The sequence below is a fragment of the Cherax quadricarinatus genome, unplaced genomic scaffold (genome assembly GCF_038502225.1).
Source record: "Cherax quadricarinatus isolate ZL_2023a unplaced genomic scaffold, ASM3850222v1 Contig4073, whole genome shotgun sequence".
In the NCBI taxonomy this organism is placed as follows: domain Eukaryota; kingdom Metazoa; phylum Arthropoda; class Malacostraca; order Decapoda; family Parastacidae; genus Cherax; species Cherax quadricarinatus.
The window spans coordinates 22501-34299 of record NW_027199099.1 but is presented as its reverse complement, the minus strand read 5'-3'; the positions used below and the strand labels follow the sequence as shown (position 1 = coordinate 34299).

Below are 11799 nucleotides of genomic sequence, written 5' to 3'. Positions count from 1 at the left end.
ATGAGTATTTATTTTTTATCAAGTACAGTACAAGAAAAATATTAATTATGCAAAACTGCTAATGCACACAAGTCCAAAATGTGTGCTGCCAGTTTATTTTCAACCATCTAAAAACTATGCTGCATGTTATGTTAACAAGATCATTACAAGAGCCAAGCATATCAGAATTTTTTTTAAAGTGATCTCAATGCCTGATTCCAACCATGTAAAATTTGTACTTAATATGCACTACATCACAAAGAAAATACATATTACAAAAATTCTCAAGATGAAAGATTTTAAATGGGCAAGAACATCAAGCAGTACAGTGTATCTATATAACCTCAAACTTGTTATACAGTGACATACACATACAACCACCTCAGGTTACAGCTGATTTCAAAAAAACTTTTCAGAGGGACACTATAGCTAAATCAAACCAACCTTGCTAGGAAATAGGAACATACCTGAGTCTGAAGTCGGGTCAAGCCACGGATCCACAAAATTTGACCCGTACGCTTGCCATCCTTTCCATCAGAATCTAATTTGTCCTCAATGGCAAAGTCAGCAATGGGATCTGTTTGAGGCTCCCCTGAACCCCACCTACAAGTAAAAGAAATTTGATTATAATAAAAAAAATTAGATATTACTTTTTAATTGCTAAATTTATGCATAATAAACATTACTTATATTTAATAGTCATGCAGTTTCTATATTAAATAACTTCCTACAAACATCTTCCTATACAGATCTCTGTTATGAGACTACATTTTCTCCCATTAACTCTAATATACTACTCTTATTCCACAAATAACCCATACTTGAGCAGAAATTTAGATGAAGTTTTGGTCTATCCTGGACCACTGTCAAGTTATTATCAAGTTCAATAGGGACTTGATAATGGTCCAGGAAGAAGAGAATCTTGATGAAAGCTTCCTCTTTAATTTTAAGTTATTTGTGAACTGCTCCATTGAAATAATTTATGATATAACTGTTCTTCATAACTATCTTTTCCACTATTAAAATTAATGATACAGAAAACATACATGTAAACAATACCAAAATAGGGAGAGTATTTTTTCTGTTAAGAAAGCCCGAATGGGAAAAAATCACTCTGATATAGTCATGTCCCTCATTATGTTATTGCACACATTAGCTTTGCCAAATTCCATCAAAAGCATATATACTTAAATATTACTAATGCTACCTCACTATTTAATTTTCTACACATTTACAGTCTTTACAATTAGTATAATCTACAGTGTACATCAAAACTTTACCTTAGTAAATCAAATTAATATGGACTACTACTACTATTACAAATTTCATTACTCTCTAACCATATGACTTTCATACCTTTCTAACTATTCCAACCAGCTGTTAAAGCTTGGCTGTAGGAGCAGCACATTTATCTCAATTAACAGACAGAAGATCGAACCCCCACTGCTCCTTGCACTAATTGTCCCACAAGAGTTTAACATTTTGATATTAATATTTACATTTCTCCCACTAAAGGCTCATAAGCTACTGTCTAGCATTCTTTAAGATGTTCCTAACTGTAGGGCTTACTTATCTTTTCCCCGCTATCACAATACTTTCCAATAATGTTCAACAAGCTACTTTCCGGCAGTCTATAAGAGCTTCCTAATTACACAACCAAAATCAGACCTTCATGATGGTGCACGTAGAACTACTTACGAGAATACATTCTTAGGTAATTTTTTGGTTGGGATGGAGGTAACCACTTGCCCCCAAAGGAGCACTCCACTCCCAAAAAGGATACACCATAACCAGAGCTCCAGGCCGAGGGCTTCAGTGGAAAACGCCCGACCTCCAAACTGTACTATCACAACCTGTTCAAGAACAAATACATGAAACTTGCACTATTATACAATATATATAATGCTTATATTCAACCAAACTCACAATTAGCCCAGAAATTGGAAATCAACCCAATGATGATGTTTTTGTCTATTGTATACTGGCATCAAATTGCTACTTGATAGCTGTCCAGGATGAACCACAATATAATCTAAAAATATTATCTCCAATTTGTGTTAATTGTGAATTATTCCTGCCACATTAATACAACTTTTATTCAACAAAATCACGAACCAATACCAATACATGTTACCATCAGAATTAAAACATATACACAACAATATAAAGTACAGCATTCTTTCCGAATAAAGATTGCTCGTCATGATAGGGAATCTAGTTGTAACAGCCTGGTTGATCACAGTCACTCAAAAAGCCTGGCTTAATAAATACCCTGCTAACAGATAGGATCTCAAATTAGCTAATGTACTTACCTGACTTGCTAGTGTACTCAGCCAAATGCTGTAGAAAATGGGATTACTAAAGAAGCCCTGAAAAACGTTGCGCTGTCCATGGATTTTTCGTGCATTGATTTCGTTGAAGAGTGTCATCATAACAAAAGTATTGAAGATGATGGTGAAGTGCTGGGAAGGTGGGTCACGGATGTCAGCGTAACGTCCAGAGTCAATATCTAACAATTTATCTCCTGTTGAAAAAATATGTATAACATTATGAATAAAAAAATCCTAAAAAAAATTTTTAAATCAAATACATTAATTATATCCACAATAACATTTTATCTATAAAAAAAAATGCCAAGTTCCAACAAAATCAAGGCTACTAAAAATAACTACAAAAATTTTAAATCTAAACTAGACACTTACTAATTACATAAAAAACATATATGACAAAATAAATAGAAGCATTAGTTCAACCCAAGTTTGTGGCTTCTTTAACCTTCTGATACACAATTCTGGAATAGATTTAAATGCAGGAAAATAATGCAATACACAACAATGGGAAGCATGTGCTCATGCTGCTGTAAGGTTTTCAGTCAAGGCACATAAATCATTTCTAAGTTTACTGTGGGCCCACATTAAGGCTTCATGGATTCTATCCTTACTACAAACAACAAACATTCTAAGGTTAAATAAACACCACAATGTGTCCCCCACCTAGTGAACTATCCATACATGCCAGCCATTTAGTCAAGAGAATACTATTTAGTGTCAACCAATCAGCAATACACAAAAGATAAGTCATTTAAGTATACCAAGAGACCAACATTATAAAAAGCTTCCTTAATGGAGTATGTAATTCACAAGTTGAGTGCACCTTCACATCATATCATATATATCACAAGTTCCACTGTGCATCGACATAATTAAAAAAAAAAAAAAAACTTAACCTAAACAAACCATCAGATTTAAGAATTTTGTAGCAAGAAGTGTTTGTCTTGTGTGTGAGGGGCTGGCATATGCAGCCGGCGTGTGTGAGCGTGTTAGTTAGGAGTGGAGACAAATGGTTTTTGGGAATTGACGAGCTGTTAGAGTATGAGCAAGGAAACATTTTGTGAAGGGGAAGTACAGTGCCTGCACTCAAAAGGAAGGGTAGGGATATTTGCAGTTTGCAGGGGCATCCTAAGTGTAGTATTGGCATGCCTCTGGCAAGACAGTGATAGAATGAATGATAATGATTGTTTCTTCTTTTGAGTTGCTAAGGTGTTGAGTCTGTAAAACGTTTATCACTAGATGCTAAAAGAGAAATGTATCAGAGGAAATGGGTGACAACACTTTTGCAATTTGGCACTAACATTATGCACAGAAGGGTTATGGAAATAGTGTGAACATTTACAAAGACTGGATCAAGACAGGTTAACCAAGAGCGTATATAAATCTGAGGGGTAGATAGAAGGCATAGGGGGATGTCCCAGACAATTAGAAGTAATGTATGAAGGAGGTTTTAAGAGGTAAGAGCACAAGTTAGTATATTAGAACAAAGTGAATAGACGTAAGTAGTTTTTGGGATTCAACAAGCTAGAGGGCAGATTTAGGTAGCATCTAAAATAAGATTTCAAAACAAACTGATAAGACAGACTTGAGTTTTAACATAGGAAATACAGTTCCTGCTCTCTGAAGGATGGGCGGCAACTTTGCATTTCTGCGAGTAATTGAAATTATGAAGTCCCTGCTCTTTGCAAAGTTAGTTAGGGAATCAATGACAGTGAAGTTTATATATATACTTTAGGTCTACAAAAGTGCGTATATTTAATTTGAAGTAGTTTCACAGCATACATGTGATTTTACTGAGGTGCAGTGATGAAAAGTTTACTAAATCACCCTTACTAGCGATTGTCAGAGTAAAATATTAATAATTATTCTATTATTTAGAAAAATAAAATTATGTAAAAAAACAAAAATTGTAATTACATGTATATGATAAAGCTCAAAAAAAAAAATGTCATGTTCACATTTTTCTTTTAACTCAATGACCATCTCCTATCAAAGAAGGGTGGGCCCCAAAAAATTAAACACATTCATCATTACTCATTCAATCACTGTCTTGCCAGAAATATGCAACATCTCAATTGAGCTGACCCTCTGACTGCAACATTCCCACCCTTCCTGCAAAGCACTAGCACTGTACTTCCCACCCCCTCCCACAGAGCACTGGCACTGTATTTCCCACCTACACGACTTCGTTCACACTCCAACAGCACTTAAGGCATAAAAACTTCTTAGTCATCACTTCAATCTAAAACTAAACTGACACTTCAATCTCCTATTAAGTGCACACACACATTTGTATTCTTTTAATTATGCTATTTCTTGACACCTAAATTCTCATATTTTAGTTGCCTACACTCCCACTAATCTTGGCTACTGTATATACAAATTCTGTATTTTTAAGTACACCTATAGTATACCAATTCTTCAAAATTAATAGCCACCTATAAGGAGATCAATCACAACATTTGCACAAGAGTCAAACGGACATCAATATTGCAAACCTCTCTACAGCAATTATTACATTTAAATTGTAATTTTTTTTAATATGTTACACAAAAAGCATTAATCATCTCTACATTCAATTTTACCATTACGTTTTGGTAACCAATGAAACATAATAAAACTACCTCCCTGTTCAGTTTATTCATATTAAATCATTTAATAGCTGATATACCAATACTTTTGTTTTAACATGTTTAGCCATAAAAGAAAAGTCGTGATTATGTGAGTAATGTGCTGTGACTTTATACTTCTCAGAAAGAAGTTTAAAGTTCTAATATACTCCTGTGTAATTTTTCTAGGATGCAACCATTGTTAATGAGGATGAAAATAGGTGCTGTTCAGATCTTTGAATTAAAAATTAACTATTATTTTTTAATCTTTAAATAATTATTAATGGCATACTTATGGAACTTACCATAAAATAACAAAACGAATATAACCATAATCATGTACACTGCTTGACCCAGGATATTCTTCATCATGGTGCGCGAGATGAGAGGCTTGGTGCGGCCATAAGGTTTTCGCTGAAGGAGATCTGGCGTAGGAGCTTCCGTTGCCAACGCCAGGGAAGCCAGTGTGTCCATGATAAGATTCACCCACAACATTTGTACAGCCTGGGGGGTTTTACCAAAATGTAAAGAAATATTGCAGTATTACACCACTCCCAATGGATGTTGCTTCACAATAACGAAAAAAAAAATACGAAAATGATTCGTACCCAACATGGAGGTGTTATATAATATATGCAATTACAAATGCAAAACTCAAGAGAAACAAAACAAAAACAACTATAAGCATCAAAAGCATTATGTAAGACATCCAAGTGTGATTACCTTGAGAGGGCTATCATTGATGGCACATGCACCAACAAATGCTACAATGACAGCAACAACATTTACAGTTAGCTGAAACTGTAGAAACTTTGCAATGGAATCATATACATTGCGTCCCCACATGACAGCCTTAACAATTGAGGTAAAGTTGTCATCTGTCAAGATGATATCTGATGCCTCTTTAGCAACATCGGTACCAGCAATGCCCTGTGGAAGTTACACCCACACATTATAAACATATCAACTACATAAAAATATCTTTAAAACAAATTAGAGATCCATTATGAGCATTGCAAAACTATCACTGTACTTTACAAATTCCCCAGTCCTACATCTATTTTTTTTTTTTTTCAAATTAATTCTGTCTTTATTAACAGCTGACTTTATTCCTTCCCCCAACAAAATGTAGCATCAATTGAACCTTGAAATTTCCAAATGCTCCTCTCCAGCAATTATTTTTAATGCTGGCTTGATTAATAAAACACAATGTGAGGAGAGAAGAGAAGTTGGCTGCTGTTGTTTTTCTGGCTTCTTCCTTGGCCATGGTCAGCCATATGATGCTGACTCAGCTCTATTTGTTTACAAAGAACCAAAGAAAAATACCACTTTTGAATCTCTATAGCCAAACCAAATTTGATGATGAGTGGTGTTGGAAAAAATAAGGTTACTTAATGCTACCAGAAAGTAGCTGTAAATAGCATGGGTGGCAGTGGAAGGAAGCTGTGCCTCTTCAAACATCTGACCCTTACACCCAACTTGGGTCAGAGGAAAAAAAAATTCCAAGAGTTTTCAGCATATTTATGAAAGTTTAACTGCCCTTTTTCATATGTGTTTACACAAATCTGCACATGACATCACAATATAAGAGATTTTCCTTTGCATGGAGACTTCATGAACTTTCAGTCTTCAGAAGTATAAAAAAAATTCTAGTTCTAGTAATTCCAGCCCTGATTTAAGCTCAGCAAGATTAGAAAGTATAACAATACATTTAAGGCCAAAATTTTATAAACCCATTTATCCTGCACAATTTTTGAGAAATGCCCAGAGAATCAAAATTTTCAGTGCCAGAAAAATTTCTAGTTATTCATTTTGCATGAGAAACTCCTGTTAAAGACAACGTATAGCTTTTCATTATACGTATTATTACTGATTGATCTCTTACCATAGCAAAGCCGACATCAGCCATCTTGAGGGCAGGTCCATCGTTGGTGCCGTCACCTGTTACAGCTACCACTTCTCTGTTGGCATTTATTTTACTTTCTATAATACCTCTCACTAATGTGTATTTATCTGTAGGAGATGAGCGAGCCAGCACACGTAGGTTCACCCACACTTTGTCTATTAAATGTTGCTGGATCTGAAAATGGGGAGATAAGCATCAGATCTCTCACCTCAACCAACAGAAATACATACCAGTAAGTCTATCATTTTCTTGCCAATTGTATGTTAACATCACATGAAAGAAAAACCATAATTATTACTTTCTTTCTTTTTTTCAACAAACCGGCCGTATCCCACCAAGGCAGGGTGGCCCAAAAAGGAAAACAAAGGTCTCTCTTTTCAAATTTAGTAATTTATACAGGAGAAGGGGTTACTAGCCCCTTTCTCCTGGCATTTTAGTCGCCTCTTACAACACGCATGGCTTACGGAGGAAGAATTCTGTTCCACTTCCCCATGGAGATAAGAGGAAATAATTTTTTTTTTATTATCACACCGGCCGATTCCCACCAAGGCAGGGTGGCCCGAAAAAGAAAAACTTTCACCATCATTCACTCCATCACTGTCTTGCCAGAAGGGTGCTTTACACTACAGTTTTTAAACTGCAACATTAACACCCCTCCTTCAGAGTGCAGGCACTGTACTTCCCATCTCCAGGACTCAAGTCCGGCCTGCCGGTTTCCCTGAATCCCTTCATAAATGTTACTTTGCTCACACTCCAACAGCACGTCAAGTATTAAAAACCATTTGTCTCCATTCACTCCTATCAAACACGCTCACGCATGCCTGCTGGAAGTCCAAGCCCCTCGCACACAAAACCTCCTTTACCCCCTCCCTCCAACCCTTCCTAGGCCGACCCCTACCCCGCCTTCCTTCCACTACAGACTGATACACTCTTGAAGTCATTCTGTTTCGCTCCATTCTCTCTACATGTCCAAACCACCTCAACAACCCTTCCTCAGCCCTCTGGACAACAGTTTTGGTAATCCCGCACCTCCTCCTAACTTCCAAACTACGAATTCTCTGCATTATATTCACACCACACATTGCCCTCAGACATGACATCTCCACTGCCTCCAGCCTTCTCCTCGCTGCAACATTCATCACCCACGCTTCACACCCATATAAGAGCGTTGGTAAAACTATACTCTCATACATTCCCCTCTTTGCCTCCAAGGACAAAGTTCTTTGTCTCCACAGACTCCTAAGTGCACCACTCACTCTTTTTCCCTCATCAATTCTATGATTCACCTCATCTTTCATAGACCCATCCGCTGACACGTCCACTCCCAAATATCTGAATACGTTCACCTCCTCCATACTCTCTCCCTCCAATCTGATATTCAATCTTTCATCACCTAATCTTTTTGTTATCCTCATAACCTTACTCTTTCCTGTATTCACCTTTAATTTTCTTCTTTTGCACACCCTACCAAATTCATCCACCAATCTCTGCAACTTCTCTTCAGAATCTCCCAAGAGCACAGTGTCATCAGCAAAGAGCAGCTGTGACAACTCCCACTTTGTGTGTGATTCTTTATCTTTTAACTCCACGCCTCTTGCCAAGACCCTCGCATTTACTTCTCTTACAACCCCATCTATAAATATATTAAACAACCACGGTGACATCACACATCCTTGTCTAAGGCCTACTTTTACTGGGAAAAAATTTCCCTCTTTCCTACATACTCTAACTTGAGCCTCACTATCCTCGTAAAAACTCTTCACTGCTTTCAGTAGAAAGAGGAAATAAACAAGAACAAGAACTAGTAAGAAAATAGAAGAAAACCCAGAGGGGTGTGTATATATATGCTTGTACATGTATGTGAAGTGTGACCTAAGTGTAAGTAGAAGTAGCAAAATGTACCTGAAATCTTGCATGTTCATGAGACAGAAAAACAGACATCAGCAATCCTACCATCATGTAAAACAATTACAGGCTTTTGTTTTCCACTCACTTGGCAGGACGGTAGTACCTCCCTGGGTGGTTGTTGTCTACCAACCTACTACCTATAAAATAAATAATTATTACTGTTGTTGTTAAATATTAATGTGATATTACTGAAACTTATGGGATAATCAACAGTTGGTCTACTGACGTTTAAACACAATGTTTTGACTCATATAAGGCACTATTTGGCAATGGGTAGAGATTTTTATATATATTTTTTCAACATACAGGCCATCTCCCACCGAAGCAGGGTGGGAAAGAGGGTACCAGCCCCTTACCCCTGACATTTTAGTTGCCTTTTATGACATGCATGGCTTATGGAGGAAGAAGTCTTTTCTTTTTATATACAGCCTCTCACTTAGCGATGTACTCGTTTACTGATGACTCAGACTTACGATAAGCTCTCTGACCAGTATGCATACTTAAATAATGTATATTAAAGCTGATTTCCTCTCTTCTGTTTATTAAAATATACAGTACACTACTGTATAAACATTTTAAAATATACCAGAAATGTTATAAATGGTGCAAAGGTGACATGAAAACAATATCAAAGATGGTTGACACAAACCCACTACCATTATAGTATGCCCCTCACTTGGTGACGAATTTGTTTACCGACATGGTCTTAGGAACGGAACTCCATTGTTAAGTGAGGAGAGGCTATATATATACTGCATATATGAGATGGTCACTGTTTCAATGGCTGGGAGAGTTCTGGAATGTTGTGAAGTCGTTCAGTTTTTTAGTGGTGTTAGCCTAGTTGGTTGTGAGTTGCACCTAGGTACTTCTGTTTAGTTTTCCCCAAGGGTCAGTTAAAGTAGTGTAGTTCACCAGGGCAGTCGTCCTAGGTGTATGATAAGATTAGGAGTGTTGTATGTAGGTTTTTAGCCATGTAATATCAACATATCCAGTTATTAATCTGTGTTACCTTATCTGTAATTATTAGTGTTATCACTGTTTATTGTTTAGCTTATTTGCACTTTATTTATCACTTTGAGTTGCCATTCATCTGTAGTTTATTTTATAACCTTGTAGCCTAGCTGAACCACAATATGTAATGTCCTATTATTAAGTTGCTGTAGTTACTGTATCTTGTTTAACTACTGTAATCCCCTAAGTCAAGACAACAATAAAGTTATCTTATGATAAGTAACATAACACTGAACACTGTATGTTTGGCTTTAATGGCACAATGTTTTGTTTTGAATTCAATTTTAGTCCAAATCCACTGAAAAAAATATTTTTTACTGAAAACACATCATTTTGTCAATGCTTTAGAAAACTGCAAATGAAATTTAAAGTAATAAGTCATCCATTTTTTATGGATGTTGAATACAGTCTAATAATGCCCTCAAGGACACATTTTTTTTTCCCTAGCACAATGTCAGAAGACACGACAAAGTATATTATAACAAGTACACAAATTTCTGATGTATGCTTCAGCAAAACAAAATACAGTGGACCCCCGACCAACAAAGGCATCAACTAACGAAAAATTCGCCTAACGAAGCGTTTGAGCTTAAAAATTTTGCCCTGACCAACAAAGAAAAACTCTACCAATGACATTCATCCCGAACCTGTCCGTCCAGCCTGAGCGCCTCAGCTGCCCTGCCGTCAGTTAGTCTGCCACTGTTTACAAGCCAGGGCGAACGGTTCCATGCATACATATTATTCCATTGTTTTTAGTGCTTGTAACTGCTATATAAGCCACCATGGGCACAAAGAAAGCTTCTAGTGCCAACCCTGTGGTAAAAAGGGTGAGAAATACTATCGAAATACTATGCACCACGGTCAGCTGCTGCTGTACCACGGTCAGCTGCTGCTGCTGCTGCTATACGCTCAGCTGCTGCTGCTGCTGCTATACGCTCAGCTGCTGCTGCTGCTGTATGCTCAGCTGCTGCTGTTGCTGTACGCTCAGCTGCTGCTGCTGTACGCTCAGCTGCTGCTGCTGTACCACGGTCAGCTGCTGCTGCTGTACCACGGTCAGCTGCTGCTGCTGTACCACAGTCAGCTGCTGCTGCACCACCGTCAGCTGTACTACTCTAAGATGTGGAAAGTGTGCTGTTGGTGTGGCTTAACAAGAAACAATTAACCCCAGAGGGTTAGCCACCCAGGATTACCCAAGAAAGTCAATGCGTCATCAAGGACTGTCTAACTTATTTCCATTGGGGGTCCTTAATCTTGTTCCCCAGGATGCGATCCACGCCAGTCGACTAACACCCAGGTGAGCAGGAAAAAATGTTTGGAATTAGTGCTCATATTGGTGAATTTAAGGGCAGCAAAGGTTGGTTTGAGAGATTTAAGAATCATAGTGGCATACACAGTGTGATAAGATATGGCGAAGCTGAAAAATTCTAACCCCAACAAGTGTTCAATTGTGACGAAACAGGCCTGTTCTGGAAAAACTCAATGGACAGATTTTTGGTGCGACAGAGGTCCAGCGACTCTCAAGCTGTTCCCAGTGGCATTAAAAAACAAAGAAGGGAAGTAACCCTGGAAAAGGACTTGGTAAGTATATTATAAAATGTAGAAAATGATTGTAATCTGATATATATTAACCCTTAAACTGTCCAAACGTAGATCTACGTTAACTCGTGTAGAGCTCCGAACATAGATCTATGTTTTTTTTTTTACATGAGAAAGCATGTAAAATCGAACGTAGACCCATGTTTGGAGAGCTAAGTGAGTGAACGTAGATCTACGTTTGGACAGTTAAAGGGTTAAACATGGTAAATAAATATTCTTTTTGATTAATTTGAGCCTCATGTTGGCATTAACGAGCCTCTTATTATATCATATACCAGAAAAATATTTAATATAAATACGTACTGTCTCTGCTGGATATCAGTGCTAGATCTTAAAATAACTCAGAAAGTAGATACAGTGGACCCCCGACATTCGATGGCATCAACATTCGATAAATCCGATATTCAATGCATTTTAACGCAAAAATTTTGCCTCGACATTTGATCGAAAACCCGCTATT

The 11799-nt window shown here is 37.2% G+C and overlaps 1 protein-coding gene across 1 annotated transcript in view; it reads right to left on the bottom strand.

The window, feature by feature from the left end:
* Positions 1-398: 398 nt before the first annotated feature.
* LOC138852105 (plasma membrane calcium-transporting ATPase 3-like) overlaps positions 399-11799 on the bottom strand; it is a 26662-nt gene continuing 15261 nt past the window's right edge. Inside the window, exons 4-9 of the mRNA XM_070081762.1 lie at positions 6804-6998; positions 5642-5848; positions 5224-5422; positions 2292-2503; positions 1678-1832; positions 399-582 (exon numbers count right to left, since the gene is read on the bottom strand). Of these exons, the coding sequence (XP_069937863.1) occupies positions 414-582; positions 1678-1832; positions 2292-2503; positions 5224-5422; positions 5642-5848; positions 6804-6998 (1137 nt within the window). The 3' untranslated portion in view covers positions 399-413. The remainder of the gene's footprint in view (positions 583-1677; positions 1833-2291; positions 2504-5223; positions 5423-5641; positions 5849-6803; positions 6999-11799) is intronic.